Genomic DNA, 23,614 nt, shown 5'->3' on the forward strand with positions numbered 1-23,614 from the left:
TCAGCTGCTCTTGAGGTTTCATTTCTCAACAACTTAATCTGAGCCATCTGAACAAATAATGGGCTCTCTGTATTTCTTACATTTTCTCTCACACACAGACACACACCTACTGCTTATTGTTAAATAGCCGCCCAAATGCCTTAAATTCTCTTCTTCAGCTCCACCCAGCTGCTATACTTCCCTGAAACTCTTCCAGCTTGTAAACACAGGAAATGACACACATGCCAACATCTGTAACGTTTTTGCTGCTCTCTCTCTCTCTCTCTCTCTCTCTCTGTGTGTGTGTGTGTGTGTGTGTGTGTGTAGAAAGGAAAGCTGAGAAGTTGACAAAGACACAGCGCTGAGTGCTGCATCTGGACATCTGATGTCTATTTACATGAAAACCCGGAGAATTATACGTGCCAGTGCCGCAGTTAGACATAAAAGCATGCTTACTCTTCCTCGGCCTTTTATGGTTACCCAGTTTTTAGACTCCTGCTGCTTACTGCGCCCACAAAGATCTGTAAAACTACTGCAAGCGGATCCATGTTTGTCTTTGCTTAGAAAGCAATGACATGTCCATCTGTTTCCCCTCAGAAATCAGTCTCGCTTGTCTTCTGCGCCCTACACATGCAAGAAAGTGCCCCGCGTGGAAGCCTGCCTGCTTTCCTTTCGTAAACACGCACACGCCCGAAGCGCACACATGCATATAAAAGTGATACAGCGCGCGTACAACACATTCACCCCCATCTACCTCTCTCTCTCCCTCTCCCTCCTCTTCCTCTCTCACTCGCTCACACATTCTCACAAGCCTATAGCGCTTTTAGAAGAAATGGTTGGAGCTGCCCCTTCTCTCTGCAAGTCAGCGGAATAAAACGCGCTCTACACTTTTCACCAATTTTCTTAACACGAAACTCCTTGCTTCTAAGACGTTTTTTGTTGTTTTTTGTTGTTTTTTAAAAAATATATTTTTCCTTCTCCCTCTTTACGCAAATTGAAGTTCTTTTTTTTCGAAAACAAGGATACCGGGAGTTTTACGCATTACATCGAGCCAGTCGAAGGAAGGGGATCATATCAGCTTCCTTTGTTGTCTTTTCTCACAAATAAAACAGAGTTCTCCGCTGGGGAATTACAACCACTTCGTTTAGGACTTTAAATAGGCAGAAAGGATTTTCCTTCAGTCATAATTAGCGTGCCTCGCCACCCTCCTCGAGCGCGCGTACTCTCCATATGGCGTAAAACGTGCCTCGCGCAGGATAAAGTCATCAGAACTGGTACTTTGAAATATTTCAGTCTCACTTGGCGAACCACAGAAGCCTAACGACCATCGTCGCCCCCGTTAATAAGAAGCTTGGATGTCAGCAAATAGTACTGCCGCTTGGGAGTGGAACCGTCTCCTGTCATCTTCATTTTCTCCAGCATGGCATCTCACTGGAAGTAGCCTTCAAAGTGGAAGATGGCTTTTTACTGTCCCTAGGTTATAGCCTAATCCCTCCGCATGCCTAATGGCACACTGACGGTGAAAACTCGGCTTTTGTAAAAAGGTAAGAGCTTAGTTGTGGTTTGAACTCTTCAAGGGGAAACGTATTCAAGCAGATTTAAGCTGACAGTTTTAGTCTCCCTTTTATGTACATGCATATTTTACAACGCTCAGTGTTTGAAGAATAAAAAGGTTTAACATCAGCCACAAGCCATCTGAAAGACTGATGAGTGGGGATACTTGTCATCTTACTATTATCATTTTTATGAGCCGTGCTAATCTTTGTGTGGTTTGTTTATTTGCTGTTTTATCTTGGAGGGAATCCTCTGATCATTTTACTGTGCCAAGGCTGAGATGATCCTTTGTTTAGGCCAGCCTGCTGTCTCTTGATTATCATTGGCCAACTGGTAGCCAAGAAAACGTGATGGCATGCATGTAAGCCTCCAAAGATGGATTAAAGATCATTAAAGGTCAAACAATTTTAGTGAGCCTATTGTCAGAAACCTTCAAGCAATATTAGGAGCACACAAAGATGTAACAGTAATATATGACTTTTTTTTTTTTAAATGTCTTTACAAACATTTATGCAATAAACTAGCTCAGTGCTGCACAGTGCATGTGCACCAGAGGCTTCTTGTTTCCACATCACACTTGAGTAGGTGGAATACGGACCACGACTGGCTTCTAGTTATGATTTTACAGAGTCGTCTCATCTATACGCACGTTAAACTCGACTTTGAGGTGAAAGCAGAGAAATGGGATGATTGCCTTTTCGTGGGCACATTTATAAAGATTCAAAAGAAGAAGAATGTGGAGCACTTTAACAGGAGGTGCACCGTCACTGGTTTTATTGTGCAGTGTGAATGAAATGATTTTGAATTAAGAGTCAGCCTCACCTTGAGGGCCGTTTGAAGAACTAGGGTAACTCACTCAGCCAAATGGCTCATAATAAGACAAATTTAGCTGCCAAACACTATGCAGAGAACTGGATCTGGGTTTAATTTGGGAATAATTAGGAAGTCGAGTGATGTGTTGGTTAATCCTCCGTCACAGATATCGTGCTAACTGGATAATCCTGTTTAAATACCCCCTTTGGTAGGTCAGCAGTTCCTTCAGTTTCTCACTCCAAAGACCTCCTTGATGAAATAATAAGATCTTTGTGTGTGTGTGGAGAAGACCAATTTCTGGTTTGGGGTTGGAAAAAAATGTTAGTAATCAAATTAAGGAAAGCAAATTAATCACAAATGAATTATTTCATGTTTCAGTCCAGTTTGTCCACCACTGCTGCAGGGCTGCTGGGGCCAGCTCGCGTCCCAGGATGAGTGTGGGTGACTGACTGACACTCAGAGCTGTGAGGAAGACAGAATGAGTCATTTTAATGGAATCAACAGGGGGCTCACTCCAGTTCATAAACACACAAACACGCACGCTCTTACGCCTGGCATAAGCATCCGATGATTCAATGCAAAACTTAATTCAATTAAGTAGAGAATTTATCACAGGAGGCAATGATGCTGAGTCAGCGTGAAGGATATGTGCAAAAAAAGATTAAAAAATAAAAGGAGTATGTATTAACAAAATAACGAGGGGAAAAAAAACAAGATGGTGAAGGGGGTGGATGATTTGACACTCCAGCACTCGCTTCAGAAAATGCACTGCCAAAAGGTCAGCGGGAAAACATAAAGGGACATATTCTCCAGACAGATGACTCACCCCCTGACCATGAGTCTGTAGGAGTGTGGCACTACACAAACACTCGTTTCTAACTCTTTTCCTCTTTTTTTCTCTTCTTCTTTTACTTCTGATAGTCTTATCTGTTCCCTAAAGAGCGCCAAGGAAACAGACATAAATCACAGTGGTCCTTTACATTGGACAGCAGCAGCGCCAGCTGCGATAAGGTTAATACGATTCAACAGGGTCTGCGCAAAGTCACCTCTGGCTGATTAGACCTCTGCGTGCACAGACTGACTTAACCCACGCAGATCACACTCCAGTGTGCTCTGTTGTACTTGTTAGGCTAGGAAACTTACATCATTTAATTTTTTACTGCCTTTAGGAGCTTGGTGACTCCCAACCAGGCTTGTTCACTTTAAATTTTCAGCAGTACAATGTTATATTCATGTTGATGGGAAGTAGGGATGGGTATCGTTTAGGTTTTATCCGATACCAGTACCAAACCGGTACTTTTGAAACAGTGCCGGTGCTTAAACGGTGCTCGAACCGGTGCTTAAAGAATGGAGAACACAAAATTGGTCCAAAAACCTCTCATGTTCAGCTGTTTTTTTGTGAAAAGATAACAATGGTAGCCTTTTCTGCAGCTATGGGGCATATATGGTATCACTCTTGGCTGGAAGCAGTGCTTAAACAATGGAAAAAACACAAACTTTATCCAAAAACCTCTCATGATTAACTGTTTTCCACTTTTTCTTTGGTCATTTTAGCCTTTTTGGCCAGGGTGAAGGGAGTATCTGCCATCAAACAAGAAGACAGCCGCATGTAGCTATGATCATGTTTGCTAGTTCACCTTACGTGCATTAATGTAATAACATGGTTAGCCTACTCAACGTAAATTACACACGAACAACATTAAGCTGCTCACGCAGAGAAGAACGGCTGCTGCCATCATCATCCGTCATCATTTCTGCTACACTGGCAGGGCTAGGGGCCAGGACTCTAATCTTCGGGTTTTTGGGGGATGTTGCTAACTCCGGGTCCGATAACAGGCACCACACCCGCAGTAGATGTGCACGGTGTGAGGTCTCGCAGCAAGCTATCAAATACGGCGCATTTTTTGGCTTTTAAAAAAAACGCTATGCGTCGCCAGGTGTTTCATCGGATTCGAGGTGTTACCTCCTTTGACAGTATCACAGTATCAGCTTAAAGCACTTGTTGCAGGCTGCTGAGTTTGCATATTTTGCTGTGAAGTACAGCCAGACTTTTGACCGCTTCGCCTTGGGCATTTTTAATCTGTAGCTCTGCTCTAAAAGAACATACGTACCTGGACCCGCCTACTATCCTCGGAAACGTAAAATGATTGGCTAGAATCTAAAGTGTACCACAGCTCAGGACAAAAAAAGCACCGAAATAAAGCACCGAAATGTGCGTTGCTTTTCGGTCTGGTTACTACCGTTTATGTCAGAACCGGTGCCATCATGGCACCGGATACCGGTACCCATCCCTAATGAGAAGCGTAAGAGTTGCCAATTACTGCATAACGTATTCTCATCTACAACTTGTGCTGTATTTTTCAGCACTATACCCAATCGTTGCAGAAATGTTACAACAAGCAGAGTATGTGACGCTGAAGTGGTTAAAAAAATGATCATGTTGCCAGTTTTTTTTCTTTTCTCACATAATGCTGATCTTGTCAGGGTTCATGTCGTTGTCACTGCTCTTGTTACTTACACCTACTAATTGGCCAAAGTGCCATGTAGCGGGTTCTGAGTTGGACAGCATGAGCTTTTCAAGGTAGGTGAAAAGCAGCAGACAAAAAAGAAATATTTTATAGGACGTGCACGAGCACATTTTTTTTTTTTTTAGATCAGCAGCTGATCGAGCAGCTGTGGGGTATGTTTCTGGAGCTGAGTGTGACCTCTGAACTTTCTGGAAGGGCAACTAGAGAACATCTCATCTCATGTCAGGAGTGAACAAAGTGGATTACTGAAACATCTGGCTGCATGAAAGAGATTTGTTCCCACTGTGTATGCAGGGCACAGCATGCATAATCCATGTGTCTTCACTTTCACAGTCACTAAATGCCTGGAGAAGCAGAGAAGTCATCTGTAAGAGATCGCACTAGCTAGTCCATATTACACTTGTACAGTTTTCTATAAAATACTACTATGTGCTCCTACCATAGCTAGCATAAAAGATGGATGTAGTGACTGTGACATCACTCTCAAAATGAGTTTCTGAAGCCATATTTTGAAACCTCGACATGAGTGTTTTGGTTTTGTTGCTATCGTGGTTGCAAACAATAGGATGTGATGAAGGGGGCAGGTCTGACTGTGAAGCCACACGCTTATTTAGCCAATATGACTTGTGATTGCCAATTCCGTAGCCAATGTATGTGAGGTATAGCACAGATAATTCAGTTTTTTTGAAACATGGTATCATCAAGATTTACAAAACGGATGTATTTTTTATTCAAAATGACCCAAAATGTATGATTGAGCCCATAAACTTAAGACATTCTCCCACTTAAATAGAACCAGAAATCTTTTTTGCAACCACATCTATCGCCATTTGGCGGCCTTCAGACACAATGCAAGCTCTTACAGTTACAGTCAGTCAGTGTTTTGACTGCCAATGTGTTCGTTTTTGGAGCCAAATATTATCTTATATGAATGTGAAGGTGACATTTATACTAGGCAGCTTGATTAGCAAGCACCATTCAGAAAATATATGAGTGCAACACACAGACACACACATATCAACTATTTAGTGCAAAATTCCACTCATCAAGTGATGCGTGCAAATTTCTGGGATGGTCTGTACTGCACAGCAAGCCATATTGTTTGACAGACAATCCATTAAAAATGCTCCAACAGGCATAAAGAGCATGCACGCACACACATGCACACACACACACACTGAAGAGGTGCAGTTTAATGACTGGCAGTAGTGGACGAAGCCTAGCAGAAACTAACTGGCTCCAGAGCCTGTGCCGGGACGCCTATCAGTCAAGGCAGCCATGAACCTATGTCAATTATCCAGGTGACAAAAACAAAACTTCCCCTCAGTCAGAGTTGTTATGAGTTATGAGGAGGGAATTCATATTTTGCACCCGGCTGTAAATGTGCTTCGTAGATCTGTAATTTTGGACATTGAAAGTCTGTGGAGCCAACCTCAAGTGGAAAATTTGTTATAGCTGTGTATCATTCTTCCACCTCCCGAGGCACCTGTTTGTTAAATTGTGTAACTGTAACTGTGTAAACTGCTAATATGTCGTGTTTCTTCAGACTTAAATATCCAATCAAATAAATGGCACCAAACAAGAGTTAATAGCAGAACAATCTGTTTGGCTTTTGACATTTTTCATGGGTGCAACCCCCATACTCAACTCTGCTCATGCATTTACAAACAGTGTAAGATTTATCGCCAAGAAACATTGTTACAGCATTGTTACATCAACCAAACGCAACATTTCCTTACTTTTATTGCTAAGTTTATACCCATCTTCATCCAGTCCAAGACGTTTTGGCTTCTATTTAGTGAGTGATCCTTATTGTGTTTTATTAATCTGTTGCTTAGCGCTAATCGGCTGATATCTGTGTTATATACAGTTTATGATAACAGCCTATTGACTCTGCTCGAGAGCAGAGGAGGATCTAACTTGAATGGGCAGAGCTACGAGAGAAGCAAATAAATTGGCAAGCAGTAAATTCATTCTTATCAAATTAAGTCAGTCTATGAACTTTATAGACTCTTTCATGAATTACATTATTGTCACCATTAGCGTAGGTGTACAATGAATCTGAAGTGCTTTATTTTGACATGGGAATAAAAAAAAAACTACAAAAAAAGCTTGATGGTATAATTGTTTAAGCTTTTTAAGCTAAAAGGACAGAACGCAAAGATCTGATTTTGTTCACTTTTTTTTGTTCTTAACTCCTGCAAGTTAATTTCCATCACGCCTGGCTCGAGAGCATTAAGTGAACTACATTTTAATATTCTGAATACTTGCAAAACTATTAAAAAGTCATAATTATATTCACTGAATTAAAATAAAACCACGCTGTTAAGTCGTGCTGGTGTGTTGTTTCCATGTTAGACTCTCAGCTCCATGCGATTATGGCAGATGACCTTAACTTCAGCAGCAGGGGGGAGGGAGGGGGGGCTTTGTCTGTCTCTGCATTTTCATGGCCTCAGTTAACCTCAGCGGAGAACTTTACGACATAAACAAAAACAAATGACCCACTATAATTGTAACAGGAGACATGTAACATTGGATGCCAGATTTTCCCTCCCTAGCAAGCTCCATTTTTATCCTCCTGCTCATTCCTCTCTCATTACATCTCTCCTTGCCTCTTTCCTTCGTACTCCATCTGTGTCCATATTCAAGTTCTTTCTCCATGACATGTCAGCGCACACTTCACTGCAGTGAGTCATTTGAAACAAACTTTCCTCAGCATGCTCAGAGTACAAAAAAATAAAAAGTCTCTGGAGTTTGTTAAATGTAGATCAAAGTGTCTCCTGTAGTCACTTACTCCCTGTCTCCTTCCTCTGGCTGTGTCTCCTTCCAGTCTCACATCTTTACTCCCCCTTCAGCTTCTCAGTTTCTCCTTCTATCCCGCCTGTCATGTTCTCGTTCCTCTTCCACGCTGCATCGTTTCCTCTCTAATGTGAGGATTTAGAGAAAGCTGGGTTGTAGCACAAATCGCATAAACAAGATGTAACTGAAACCCTGAAGGTAGCTGTGAAAAAAAAAAAAAAAAGTAATATAGGTCTTAATCTCCGGTGTGTCCCTTTCAGATTTAAAAGTCTCCAGCATCCTTTCCTTCCCTCCCCCTCTTAATCAAACCTCTTTCACGCAGAGGTAGAGGTGGAAACAACTTAAAGGTCAAAACTGGCTTAAAATAATGCATGGGGAATGCCCCTGTGTTGATAGTACACATGCTAATGATGCGCCTGTCATCCCAGTGCACACAGCTGGCAGTTGCTATGGAAACGTGTCACCTAGCAGCAGCATATAGTTGCTATAGGGACAATATATCACGTGGCGTCACCTATAGATTAGCAGTTATCGGCATTATCACGCTACAAAAAAAGGAGGAGGTGTTACAATGTGCCGAGGGAACTCTCTGCCCTGAGAGATGTGATGCATCTATTTAAAACGTCTCCAAATGCTTAAATAACTTCACAGAGAATGAGTTCGTTCCCTGAAAGGGTGAGGCAAATTGCTTTAATATGTTTTCGCGCCTTACCGAAAGCACCCAAAGATAAACCCGCTGCAGCAATTTAGCAATTACTAAGGTGATCACACGAGGCCTGATTTATTATTCATTTTAGACCAATTTAGATAACTGCCCAGCAAGGCAGCGGACTGGAAATGAAGCAGCGGGTTTTTGCACGAGTTTTGTGTGTTTCATCACTGTTTAAGCAGCAAGATCACATTAAGTCTTTAAAATAGAAGAAGAAGAAGGACATGAGCTGAATGCATGTGGCGAGCTCGATTACTGAATGTTAACTTTCATCTCTTTTGGTCACTGCACATGGAAAGCCTTTATGTGTCAGAGCCTGAGTGCTTTCTCATTAGGCTGCTGGTGTTATCTGTGTGACAGCACTTCTTCTTTTTTGTTGTTGTTGGTTTCTTTTTTTTTTACTCCAGTCTTGTTAAAACTGTGGATGCACTCAGCTTGTTTTCTTTTGTGGTCTTTTCACGGCTGTCAGGAAAAGCATTTTTACCCTCCTCTTGTTTTTTCTTTTTTTATCCTCTTTCGATCACTCATCACCCCCACTTTGTCCCAGAACAATTGTTCCCTTTTTTTTGTCTTTAACTGCTTTTTTCCCCTCTGTGATGAAAGCATGACTCAGTGTTGCACCTTACATGAACTGATGTAAATAAATATACTCCATCCTCATTCTTTTTCTGTTCTTGCATTCCTTTTGTCATCTATCCTCTACTTTCTACTCCTAACTCCAACTCTCGCTACCCTTCTTCTTTGCCGCCACCGTCCATCCTTTTTCCTCCTGTTTCGGTAAACCGAGGAAATCTCTCCCGTTGCTCTTGAAACATTTGTGTGGGTTCCTGTTTGACGCACACCGAGGAGCGAAGGGGAGAGAATCAGGGAGAGAGAGAGAAAGAGAGGCAGAGTGAGGGGGAGCACAGAAAACCTGAGAAAAGTGGCTGGTTGTGTTTGTCCTTGTGTGATTCACCATCTGTGGTGGAGAGCGCTCTCTTACAGCAGTTTTTCAACCAATAAGATGATTGACATGAAAAATACATTAAAATGTGAGAAGGAGAAAAGAGGGTAGGAGGAGAGAACGTCTGGTCTTGTGTGTGATTCACAGTTACTTTGAATACTAAAAGCTTTGTCTGATTTTGAATATTAAATCTGACTATTGCTTTCAGATATGCAGAAGAAAAGAAGGGAAGGAAGGGAAGGAGGGAGGGAGGGAGGGAGAGAGCGAAACAGGAAAGTGACCGAATAAAATTCAATTAAAATTAGATACAGATTAAAAATAGATCGAAGAGGACAGAGGGTGGGAGGGAAGAGAGAGACAAACAAAGAGAGCAATAAGATGAGAACGTAAGCTGGGGTGGAGACAGAATGAAAGTAGGGAAAGCAAACATTATTCAGGGTCACAACCAGAATGCATTAGCACACAGACAGCGGGTGAGAATGGAAGCGAGAGGGGGAGATTTACAGATTGTGCCTTCTTGGAAGAAAAAGGAAGGCAGGACGAACACGTGGAAACAAAAAAAGAAAAGGGAAGGTCATTGGTGTATTATCATTCCCATGCTAAATCTGTGTGACCCTTTATATATACAGACATGCGCACATGCCCGAAGGCTGACATACTGTTTACAAACCTGGGAACCAAATAACTTTGTAACACACGACTACACAGAACATGTGCCTATGGTACATAAAAGTAAGTAATACAGAAAGAATGACATCACATTTGTGCTAAGTCAGGCAATGGGTCATTAAAGTATTCTTTATATTCTTCTGAATATGCCTGTGATCATGAAATAATAAATACATAAGCGAGCATGTCTCATAGCACTCAGAAAGCAGAGAGAGAGGGCCATGCTAAAACTGACATTTCATGACATTTGTCTTATTATAATACGATGACGTCAGCTGGAGCTGTTATTGCTCTATCGTCACACAAAATTGGAAAATTATATCTTGAAAACTGTGGACACTAGACTGCTGACAAACAGGCAAATGGAACTGATTGCATACTTCCTGCCTTTGGGGGTAGAAGTGTTTCAAGTGCACCGTTATTAGTACAATCTACTCAGTGCTTTATACATTTACACTAGACATTTGGCCTCAAGTTATTTGCTGGTAAGCTTGTTTGTGAAATGAAAGTTTATATTACTAGAGCTACTTTTGACTGCTCCCTTGCCGCAAAGGGTCACCACAGCAGCTAGCTTCCTGAACCATCCCTTAAGGGGATTTGTGTGTGTCTAGCTGGAATTGAACAAAGAGCCATATGCCTGCCAATCAAATGTGTTAACCTCTACACCCTAAGATAATCTACCGTAGCTTTAAATGATTGTGTTGCACAACGTTAAGATCATCATTCAGCAGCATCACAGCTGTTGGTTCTCCTGTTTAATGGTTCCAGAAAAAGAGAAAACCAAAATGCAGCGAACTGGGGGAAAGTCCAAAACCCAAAGTGAGGACTCAGCGATGTAAACGGAGTGCATAAGAGTCAGGAAAAAGAAGTATGTGATGCAGCATGTGAGAACCCAGCTAAGGTTCAAAGACAACAAAACAAAACAAGAAAAATAGATTTAACCACTTTTGTTTATTTTTTCCATGAATTGTTACAGTCTTATTCAATATTGGAGACAATGAACTTGTGAAATATTGGAATGTCCAGTTGCTGCCAAAATTCATCATTGTATGGCTGTTTTTGTGCTCAGGTGGGTTAACAGCACATACAATAGAATAGAATAGAATAGAATAGAATAGAATTCAACTTTATTGTCATTGCACATGCACAGGTACAGGGCAACGAAATGCAGTTTGCATCCATCCAGAAGTGCTTTAGCCGTGATATAGATATATTACAATATATATTAGCAATAGGTATGTAAGTATATTACAGAAATGGGTCTATTATGGTATGTTATACTGTACACGGTATGAAGTATGTTATGAATATTCTATAACTATAAGTATGTACAGGCTGTAGTGTGTACAAGCTATGTACAGGATATAAATATGAAAAACTATACAGAAATCTGAGATATACAGTTATGCAGAAATGTGAACTATGCAAGTTATAAACAGTTGTAGGATTAAAAATTATCGTATGTACAGAATGATTATTTACACAGAACTATACAGTAGTGCAGTTAAGATAAGTGAGTCAAATGTCAAATGTATTATTTTTAAAAAGCCCTGTTTGGGATTATCTTCTCATGGACCAATCGCATGCTTCCAGCACAGCTGCTATATTTAGATCACTCAATTGGAGTCCAACTTTGTTACGTTGTCGTGGAGACGTGAGGAGTCAAACCTGTGTGGCCAAAGAAACAAAAAGCAGGTTCTTTTTTTCTTTCTGTTTTAAGTGCCGACACATTATGGCATGAACAGTAGCGCAGGTTCTGGATGTTGTTCTTCAAACGTCAGGATGTTACAGCAGAGCTCTGCATTAATAGCTTCACAAATTCACATCGCACAAACTTGTGGGAAAGGCGAGTATGCTCCTGATCCTGCTCTTGACCTTATGTGCTTCCTTCAGGCGTGGACACTCTGTCCTCTTCAAGTAAAAAGTGGTGAACGTTGGGTCTTGCAGGGAGACTTAATTATGAGCAGCGGCAGTGGCCCTCCATACTAAGCATGGGTCAGTTTGAAAGAGAAGTTGATGCTTTTTTTTTCTCTGTGCAAGTTTGAGGATGCAAGTTCCTGAAAGCAGTCTGGAGGCGCTTGAGAGGGCAGGATGATACTCAGAACTTTGATCACACTTGACTTTGACTTACTGATTACCTTTGGGGGCTGTAGTCTGGTAGAAAACCCTATAAACATCACAAATAAAATTAGCAGGAGTGCAAAAGAAAACCAGAGGTTGTTCGCTGCTAATTTTTACAGAGCTCGCTCTGAACTGCTGAGCTGTTTTCACATTTTCATCTGAAATTTGCTTTTAAATTTAGTACCAAGGTCACTCAGCAACAAATTCAGTCAGTGTAATCCTCTTCATGCGCAACAGGACAATGCTAATGTTCATGTGAGGTCAGATTAACAGGCATTTAGACCCAAATGAGTGCTTTCAAAATAAGCCTGTGTTTGTTTAAGCCCCCTTCCTTTAATAACAATAATAGATGTATGAGCAGCTGGTGAGCCCAGAGACCATGATTCATTCGAATGTTATGACAGAATTGAGGCGATGTATTTTATTAAAATCTATAACAGCTTTTTAAAAAATGCAAATAACGACAGGAGGAAAAACAATAAACATGCAAAAGCAATAAATACAGGATGTGAATCAGAATGAAACACACTACCCAAGACTCAAATCACAAGCCAAGTATGCTTTTGGGATTTGTTTCCTTTACATCCTACAAGCATCCTGCAGGTCTGAATGTACAGCTTCATGTGCATCTACACTTGCACACTTGGACCCATGATCGTCCTGAAGACTGACAAGAAGCAGCTGAACAAAACATGAGCAGAGCAGGCTGTTGTGCTGCTTGGTGTGCTTACATCTGTATCACCGCTAGGCTCTAAAGAGTATTTCTGGGACTTGGAAAGATGCTAAAACAAACTTTCGTTATGACACACTTTCCCCGTTAGCAAAAAAATAAATAAAACAGCTTTGAAAAAGTGCATGAGGTGACACATCAGCTTTAAATCACACAAACAGAGCTGTGATCTGCACAACTGTGGGAGGCGGTGTGCTACTGACTATTACGTGTCTTACACATCATATGTTAGGACTACCTGGGAGACTGTGACTATGCTGAAACACATGTGCATCTGTGTTTTGATACAGTTGTGTTTTTTCCTCACTGTGACTATACTGTGCCTACCTATGCCAAATACATCTTTTTTTAGCAGCATCATCTTGTAATTGTATGCACTAAGGCCCTAACAATCTCTTAGCAACAAACTGTAAACCAGTAACGTGGATGCTGATTAGACAGTAGAATTTAAAAGTCATTAACTCCTAATTTGTGTCTGCAGGTGAAGAATGACTGCAGCGGCAGGTGTGCTAACAGGCTTGGCCAAGCTAAAGCGCCAGGACTCTGCTCGCTCTCAGCATCGGCCCGTATCATCGACATCGCCGGGCCTGGGACACGCCGCCCCCGAGGCCGCTCCTAGGTGATTGTCATGTGCATTCATTTTAACGCAGTAGACAGAACTATAAATTAGCCTTTTAAATTGCTGCCTCTGCAGCAGGAAAGAGGATATTGTCACAAAAGCTAATGTGTGTTGGTGAAATTGCTTCTGCAGTCTCTGAAAATTTGTTGTATTTGTTACCTGTTGCTGTTAAACTGTTGCCTCCAAAAATCCATTTGTGTTTTCTTGCCATCCTTTTTCATTTAGGAAGAGGAAGAGGCGCACCGATGTCGTAGTGGTGCGAGGTAGACTCCGTCTCTACTCCGCATCTGGGTTTTTCCTCCTTCTGGGACTGATCATCTTGGCCATAGGGATTGGCATGGCGACGCTAGGTTACTGGCCTCACAGTAAAGCCATACTCGCTGGAGGAGGAACTGGAGTCAAGACAGAAAAAGATGCAGCCAATGCGAGCCACAATGGGCAAGGTGAAGAAGGGTGACTAGAAACTTGCTGGCAAAAGTTTGTTCCTCTCATGGCTCATCTCGCTGTTTTGTGGTTTTAGGTACGCCTTCCAAGGAGACTGAGAGCGCTCTGATGCGATTCCTAGAACAGCATCTTCACTCTGAGAGGATGAAGATGCTTGGGCCCTTCACCATGGGCATTGGGATTTTTATTTTCATCTGTGCTAATGCAATACTTCACGAAAACAGAGACAGGGAAACCAAGGTAAGGCTGAAATCATCGCATCAGGATGCGCACAGTCGAAATACTCAAATGCTGTATGGGAAACAAAGAAGTTGGACGTTTTTTGTGGGTAATGCAACTTAATGCTAATGTAAGGTAATGTAATGCTACTCAAAAGTAGGTTTTTTAGCAATATTTCCATCAAATGTTTCTAAATTTAAAAGCCAGAACTTGTAGTTAATATTTCTTCCCTGTCACTGTCCCTCCTCCACTCTCTACAAAATAAAGGGCATGCACACTCTAGTCATCCATATTCATCATCCCCATAACATGCAGATCAGACTTCTCCCAATCTCCTTCTACCTTTAGCTCTGCAATTTTCCCTCTGATCAAATTCCCTCTGTTTCCATGCTCTTCTTCTCTCCTTTGATTCAATTAGCCCACTCCTTCTCCCTTCCCTTTACTGGTAATCCTTGTGAGAAACATGTCCCCCAAGGCCACACGGTGGCAACGTGCACAAATTTAAAACTACAGGGAGATAATGTGTTTTAATGAAACGCTTCAAATATTTTCAGGTAATCTAAAATAAATGCTGCTGCTGCTGCTACTTCTGCTAATACGATTTTCATTTGCTGTAGATCATCCATATGAGAGACATGTACTCCACAGTCATCGATATCCACCGCCTCAGGCAGAAAGAGCAAAAGCAACACCAACACCGGAACAGCACCTGTATGAGAGAAGTCGGAGATCTTCGAGTCTTCGGCTGCGATACTGCCGCACGGTTAGCCAGCAACTCTCTCCTAGCCTTTTCTCGTGCTGGAAGCATTGCCGGAGGAGGGAGAGGTTCTACAGAAGAGGAGGAGGTGTTGTTAGGGGATGAGGAGTATCACAGACGTAGAGAGCAGGCTAAGATGGATTGTAACTTTGCAGGGCTATTGGCACCCCTCTATAAGGATCGCTCATTTTGTGGCCCCGGGGTCGGGCTGGTTCATTCGGATTCCATGCGTCACCAGTGGTCAGCGGATGGAGATGGAGAGAGGGGAGGACACCATGCACGCTCTATTGTCTCCTCCTCTATCTCTGCATTTACGCTCCCTGTTATAAAACTCAACAACTGTGTTATTGATGAGCCGGAGATGGAGGCAATAACTGAAGAGGACAGAGGAGGAGAGAGAAGAGAAGGAGAGAGGTCGCAGCCTCTGACCTCCTTGGAGTCTCTGGTGGTTCCCGTGGCATCTGTTGCCAAGGCCTCCAAACCACCGGGCCTACACAGGAGTAACTCCGCCTCCTCCTCATCCCGCTGCTCCTCCTTATCCTCGTCCTCCCTCTCCCCTGCTCCCTCCTCTACCTCAGGCTGCTGGCTTTCCCCGGGAGCAGCAAGGAGTGACTTTGGCTCCAACTCCTCTCTGCACATGCTCAACAGCCATTCCAAATCTCTGGACTTGGAGCGCAGACCGAGCATGCTCAGCGTAAACCCAGAGCAGCGGAAGCACCCTAGCTGGCCCCGACTTGACCGCAGCAACAGCAGCCGTAGTAACAGCGGCAGTCGGGGCAGCACCAAAGGCTACAAGCGGCTGGAGGACAGAGAAGAACAAGGAGATCGGCTCTTGGAGGTATCACAGTCTGCGGCAGCGAGGCGCGACTATAGTAAGCGCGAGAAGCTGCTAATGATATCCAGGTCGCATAATAACCTGAGCTTTGAGCATGATGAGTTTAATAGCAGCGCACTGAAGAGAGGCAGCTCTGAGACTCGGTTCTGATCGCACTGAACTAGAGGTTGATGACAGTTCTGTCTTGTTCTGTAAATTGCCCTCCACACAGTATGAATGTACAGCTTGTGCTGGAGGAAACTGACAAGTTTAATGGCTACTCTGTGCAGAGAGGAAACTCAAGCAGTTTCAAGAAAGCCTGTTTTTATGAGCAGCAGGTTGTAGAGTAATGGAACAACTTGCACAGTGAAAGAGTTCAGGTCTATTGTCAGTCAGACACAATGGGTCTACTGCATTAGGGTGACATTAGTTGATCTACAACAGTGATTCCTAATCCAGGGCACATCTGCGGTAGGTTAGCCAAGGAGTATATGAAAAGACTAGCTCAGCTGTTACCATTAAATAAAATAATTAGTGGACCTGAGGAACTTTAGGCAGTGAAGGGAAAACTTTGGATAAGCAGAAATGTTTACAAAAGATAAAATGGTTAAAAGTGATTGAAAGTGGATAACTCGCTAACTGTATAGCTAATAGTTGGAACTATTAGCCAACAGCATGCACAAAGAAATGATGTTATGAGCTAAACAGGATGGATAACAAGCTGAAATATTGTACAGTAGCTAGCTAAATTCATAAATGTTGTCAATTATTTTGCTGATGCTACTAAATTGTCAGCTTTCAGTATTGATTAATCCAATGAAATAACAATACAAAAGTAGGCTGAAAGAATTTGAATTGTTACCTTAACATAAAAATAAGATCGTTAGCCATATAAATAAATAGGGGAAATTGGTCAATCGTCTGTGAAAATACTGGATAAATGATTAAAATAGTCATCTAATAGTCCTGGACTAATCGTTGAGAGATTTGAACATGAAGGGTTTAACCAAGGAAGAGTTTTTTCAGTCCAGAGGGGTGAACTACGATGTGAGATTAATGGGTTAGCAAGCTATGCTAAGCTAAAAGTCAGAGTATTCTGTGTCATGAACTTTGGTTCATGACTTTTACATGGATAAATCACCATGGTTACTTGTGCTAAATCACCATGGTTACTTATGCTGAACACAAAACTTATTTTGTTTTGTTAGGACAGCTAAAGCAAAGAAAGCCTGACTGGGTTCAACATCCTGTGTAGTATACTTCTCAGGACTGTTGGGATATGTAAGATGGAAAAAGGTTGGATAAATGAAAAAAGCTCATTTGCACTAATGAGCTTGAAAGTCAATATTTGGTATGAGCACCATTATTCATCACACAGCCTGAACTCTTTTAGGCAAGTTTTGTTATTATATCTTTAAGTTGTGTTCAGGAATAGTTATCCAGGCTCCTTTAGGCATATTCAAAGATCTTCTTTGGATGTTGGCTGCCTTTCATCGTGCTCTTTGTCAAGATGATCCCGCTCTGTTTCAATAATGTTGATGTCCGGGCTCTGGGGAGGCCAATCCATGACTGATAGTGTTTCACTGTGTATTTTTCCATCCATATATGCTTTAAGAGCACTGCATTGGCAGTGCGTTTGGGGTCATTGTCATGCTGAAAAGTTAAGCTGTTGGCAATCAGATGCTTTCCCGAAGGCATTGCATGGTGGATCTAAATCGGATCATACTTTTCTGAATGCTTAAATCAATCAGTGTTGACGAGATCCCAACTCCACTGGCAGAAATGCAGCCCCAAACCAAAACAGACCCTCAATTGTGTACAGATGGCTGTAGACTTTCACTGTTCTGCATGCTGATGACAATTTGAAGCAGCACATTTTACATATGTCTTAACTATTCCATAAGACCTGTTACCATTGATTTGTCTTTCTCTTGTCCAGTTTCCAAGAATCCTTTAAGGATATACTGCACACCATGCTGAGATATGCCAAGTTTCTAGCTAATACTATTAATATTTCTGCACAAATACTATTTTATGCCTGTCAAACTGTGATATCTTTGACATTCCTCATAGACTAAAGGAATGGGAACAAATGATGCGTTTTTGTGACAGGGTGCTAGCGATACAATGTGAAATTGGTTCTTTGCTAAGTTGTTTGTTACGTATGGAAACAACACTGACTACTCCCTTGAGTTAGGTGCCTTTTTTATGCTTAAATTATTCATAGGTCAGTGTTAAGCAGCTTAACTTACAACCAAGAAGTAATGGTCAGGTACAAGGACTGGACTAAAAAATAAAAAGCAGCCAATGTCCAAAGAAATGAGATTGCTCATGACCACTTATTAATTACAAAAGGGATTACCTAATTTTTTTATATATTTTATATTCCTCTTGCTATAAGAGCTGTTTAACACCCAAATGTCTCATCCGTGGGATAATAAAGGTTTATTCTAATAAAATACATCACATCAGTCTGCTTAATATCATATTAAGAAATCATTTCTGACGTTTTACCATCACTGAGACAATATAACCAGCACTGCTACATAAGGTTTTTTACATATAAATCACCTGTTGCACAAAGGGTCCCATAAGACGAAGGAAATTACTACAATGCCAGTGGGCTCTGCAACAGAGATATAAATCAAATAAAGATAGTAGTTGGGAAATACAACAAAGAAGTCATGATGTCCTGCAGTATTACAGTCCATCTCTAAACTAGAAATAAAAACCTCAGTCTATGGCTCTGCTACAGGCATTTCAAGGTTATTTTTACAAAATTAATGCAATGGATATCATTCAGGATATTCAGTCATACAGTTATCTTTCTGTGTACTATCATAAAACTGAGTGTTTGAGAAAACCATGGTTCATCTGGTGCATCAGCCACAGTATTTTTTTTCAGTCAAAACAGAAGGTATATTTATAGCAACCATTAGTTATTTCTGATCAACAATCAAAAATAAGTTAATGTTTGTCTATATCTAAAAATCTCTAATTAGGATAACAGAGACAATTTGACTCTTTCTGTATCTGATTTATTATTGAATAAATGTTTGAACCTGTATAAAAAATAGTTCTCGGTATTAGAACAATTGAACCCACATTTATTTATCTTGTGCTGTCTTTATAAAACCAGAGATCTGTATCATTCAAGTGTTGTTTCCTTTTATTTGATCACATTTTTATGATGGTTTGTTTTGAGGAATTCCTGTTCTTGGATATCTAATTGAGTTTACATGAACTTGCATTCATATTGTTCAATGGTTTTGGTTTGTTAGTGACCTCTGATCCTTCTGAACACTTGTGTAAATCTTTTTAGGAAACTTGTAATGTGTGTAATGAGTAACACACCTTATTTTGAGATCTAACATGATGTACCCTCCCATTCAGTGCCACATACTGAGTGTTAAAGAGGAACCCCTTTTAAAAGTGCAGAAATTTTTTCAGAGAGCTTTAATGGTCCCCCACAGTCTATGGGTCACTGTCGAATTTTAGCTTCACTAAATAAACTGTATTTTTACTGATATCTGTTTTGTCCTATTGGATGTATTTAAAGCAATTCCCATTATGTATGGATTTACACATAATAGCTCTTCTGTCGCCTTTTTCATGGATTGTGGGAGGCAAAAACGTCGCTTAGGCCAGCACACAAACACACACGTGCACACACACCGTGCACCAACATACCATCTGACCCCCCCCCCCTCACTTAAGCTGTCCAAATATACCTCTAATTTCCATTCTCTGCCTCTTTCACTCACTCTTTCTCCTTCGCTGCATGCAAAATAACAAACAAAGGTCTGGATGAGTCATCACCAGTTATCAGTCTGTGGCTCTGTGGGATAACACACACAATCTTGCGCAACACCCTCGCAAGGACCAAGGACTATTTACATCAGAGCATGCAAACATATTTTTTCTAAAATGCATCAAGCAAAGCACGCAGACACATGAGCACACGCAAATGTGCATTTACAAAAGCAGAAGGATGATGACGATGTCGTTTTAGCCCGAACACGTCAAAAAGTCAACTAAAGCTAAATCTAAGTTAAGCATCTTGTTGTGGGTTCGCTGCCTGTACCAAAATCTGATCAGATGGACTCAAGAAACCATTTGACAGTACAACTTACTACATTCTAATAATGTCATTTGAGCTCATTTTAAACTGAACCTGGACAAAGTTCAGGTTATTGTGCATGCTTAGCATTTAAATAACATTCATCAATTATGTTTAATAAATGCCTCAGCTGTTTATTCACAACTAGTAGCTTGCATTTTCAGTCAATTTCTCCTTTCATTTTAGCGAACGTTTCATTATAGCTTATGTTTTTGGTAGCAGATGCCTGTGTCAGCCTGTTTGTAAACACAATACCTCGAAAGGTTTAGAATTAATTCTAATAAAACTTGTAGGGGTGTAGAGTGGGGTCATGTTAACAATCCATTAAAATTTGACTCATATCCACCGAGGTCTTCAAGGTCAACGTAATAATTTATCGGTCAAAAAAAGAGAAAAAGGCTTATAACTTAGAAACTGTGATATATTGTCAACATGTAAAAAATATTGTGAGATTTAAAGTATACATGACACATGTGACCTCTGACCTCTCCTTCAAGGTCAATAGACTGATTTGTTGTCTTGGGATACTATTTGAGAATAGTTGATTAATTTTATTATGAATTTTAACTGTTTAAATACATAGCAATTTGAATACATTTACAATGTTCTTGAATAATTTAGAAACTAAACTAAACTAAGAAAATATTATAAATAAGCTAAAATATTTAATATATCATTTGATATTCATTACTAAGCATTTAAAGACTTTTTTTCATTTTTAAAGAATAAAATAAATGCTGCACATTTCATACAAAATAATTATACTCTAAACTGTGTCAGGTATATTAAAATGGATTCAACAGGGCAAATAACAAAATCCTGCCCTTTGTGCTTGTTTTTACTGCACTATAAAGTATGTTTAATGAGAACATGTTGGCATGGGGTACAAAATCAGTGTATACAAAAAACAATGATACTATTCCTTAAAAAGGTAATTCACACAGAGAGTCAGCTGCATTGGCAGAGCTCTGCATTCTTGGAGTGCTTCTTGTTTATCATGTTATCTAGCTATTTTAACAGTTTAACCGCTAACAACTTAATATAATGTATAATAATAATAATGTATACTTTTATTAATCCCCTTAGGGAAATTAGTCATCTGCATTTAACCCATGTACTCAGTGAAGCAGTGGGCAGCCACCAATCCAGCACCCGGGGAGCAGTGTGTTGGGACGGTACCTTGCTCGGGGGTACCTCAGGGTAGTCGTTCAGTGGATTCGAACCCTTGACCTTCCGATCATGGGGTGACCACTATATTAACTTTTTGCTGTACTATCAGTATTGACATTTATAACTAAAACTTAAATATAGTTTGTCACCCTGAGGGCACTTTGCAATTTCCCTTTTGGCAACACATGTTTGGAAGCCACAAACACAATCAGCTGCTCTCTTTTATCTGAAAGACAAAAAAGTATCACCAAATATTGGTAAATATCTAAATATCAGTTTCGGTATCAGCCTTAAAAGTCCTATTTCGATCAGGCACTAAAAGATTATTTTGCCATTTCTGTTTTTGTCCACTGAGTTGAGTTGATATACCTCGGGGCCAGTGGCGTGTCTAGAAAATGTTTGTTGAGGGGGCCAGGTAGGGGCACAGATTTGGAGAAGGGTGGCAGATGTAATTGGCAGATAATGTTAAAAACAATTCTACCAACCGTTAACCATAATTCAATAACCCTATAAACCTAATAACCGAATGTGCTTTTAACTCATATTAGAATGAGATTTTAACGACTACGGTGCAAAGTTTTTAGATACTGCATTGATAAAGTACAAGAGATACAATCAGTCAGTGTTTATTCAGCAAGGATATCAATATTTGCATAGTATTTTTACTGACATGTAGTGCACATATGTTTTGGGCAAAATCATTTTTGAATATTAAAATACTAACATTTTTAACATACAATTGGCAAATTAGCCAATGCCAATGCAAAACCAATGCCTATTAAAAAAGAAGGTAATCTTCTCACAAACTGGTGTTTGATTTTCAAACAGGAAAAAAGTGGGGAAACAAATGAAAAGACTAACATTTGAATAAAACCTGAAAGCAAGTAAATACTTTATATGCTGCCTTATGGTAAACTTTGGTAATATTGATGTATAAAGAACAACACTGGCTGATGATGAAATACAGTCAGCTGTCATGGTAACACTGCCAGTATTAACCTGCAGGGCTGGACTGGGACAAAAAATTGGGCATTTTCACTACAGACCGGCCCACCAGGTATTAAAGCCATAAAGCCTTTGAATTAAAACAAACGCTGTTGTGACAGTGATGTACAGTCTTGTTGGTATATGTATGATTTCTATACATTTTACGTCAGATAAAAACTTTGTTCGCAAGATTCAGATAATTATTTAATAAAAGCTAGATATTTTAAATGAGAATAAGTATTTCTTTGTGCCCCCTCCCCCTGTTAATGCCCTACCTGGCCCCCTGGCAACACTTTGCTAGACCCGCCCCTGCACAGTTACCAGCTGTCAGCTACATAAAAAATAATACATAATATTTTCTCTGAATGAGGGACCATTCCATTTTTAAGGAGCCGTTGGCAACTCTACTAACTAACCTTATGAATAAAATAAAGTTCACTATCAGTAACATCATAGCAACCGAACAGCTGTATAGAAACATTATGCTAGCTCACGCAGTACGAGTTATTGTAACTGACTGTAAAAAGTCAGCACAACGAAAATAAACTCCACCTAAACTTGGTTTATATCTGACCCAGATAGACTGCAGGTCATAACTTCTTACCTGAAGTTCAGTTCACCTGATACTCGGACCGGTGGCTGCCTCGGGTCTCTCCTCCTCCTGCCTCCCCTTCCCTCATCCACCTGTTGCCTCTGTGGAAGCTCCGCCATAGGCACCACCAAACAACTGTTATTTTTACAAATCGGCCAGCATCTGGCTAATCCACCACCTCTCATTGTTCATGCTGTTACAAAAAAAAAAAAAAATAAGTCATCAGCCCACCGTGCAAATGTCCGATGGCTAGTCCAGCTATGTTAACTTGTTAATCTTTTACCGAAAAAATGTTTTCTGCGGTGCAGTCTTTCGTGCTTGGCTCTCCTACCTTTGCTAACATGATGCTCATAGTGCAGAAGCCGGTGCTGCATTCACTTACCGTCCGATATCTGAGCTTCACTGTGAAACCATAATCGTACATTTGATATTTCATTAAATTTTATTGTTTTAACTTCGGGGTGGCACCTGGGGTGGCCAGTCTGGTTGGGGGGGCCACCCCGCTGGACACGCCACTGCTCGGGGCACTTGGCTGTTTCAGCATAGATATAACCAGTTAGGTCACATACTGCCTTTGTAAGACTGTGGTCCAGTAACTATCCCTAATATTTAGACCCACATGTCCCTCCTCACCTTACGGTTTAAATAAAAAACAAGTCATGTTTCTCCGAAAGTGGTGTCAACGTAGTGGCACACAGGTAAATCAAACTTCCACTAAATGTGTTTTAGTTGCTAACAGCAACACTTACCTTGCCCCTTAAGCCAGATGGTTGACTGGTGAAAGTTGCTCAGGAAGTGCTCCAACTGTTTCACATAGATATAGAAATAAATCCTTAGTGCATCAACAGCTCGTGTGGCCAAATACCTTTTTTTTTCTGTGTGTGTAACTGTGATCAACCAGAGCAGGGCACACGTGCGATCCCTCATCAGCTGTGCAGCTGATGTGTTACGGAGCGAGACAGCTCGCGCCTTCTCACCTCCTCGGCTGTGCCACACACTTCAGCTTGCTGAGGAGCTCGGGCTTTTAATCTCCCAGCCTTTCAACGT

General features: G+C 40.9%; 1 protein-coding gene across 1 annotated transcript; it reads left to right on the plus strand.

Moving 5' to 3' along the window:
- Positions 1-573: 573 nt before the first annotated feature.
- On the plus strand, positions 574-19,225 carry tmem200a (transmembrane protein 200A). The gene is made up of 5 exons (XM_085132773.1): positions 574-1,523; positions 13,327-13,464; positions 13,690-13,907; positions 13,985-14,148; positions 14,745-19,225. Exons 2-5 carry the CDS (start codon positions 13,334-13,336, stop codon positions 15,867-15,869), a joined length of 1,638 nt encoding a protein of 545 aa, XP_084988899.1. The 5' UTR covers positions 574-1,523; positions 13,327-13,333; the 3' UTR covers positions 15,870-19,225.
- The last annotated feature ends 4,389 nt before the right edge of the window (positions 19,226-23,614 follow it).

The sequence above is a fragment of the Neolamprologus multifasciatus genome, chromosome 15 (assembly GCF_963576455.1).
Source record: "Neolamprologus multifasciatus chromosome 15, fNeoMul1.2, whole genome shotgun sequence".
Lineage (NCBI taxonomy): Eukaryota > Metazoa > Chordata > Actinopteri > Cichliformes > Cichlidae > Neolamprologus > Neolamprologus multifasciatus.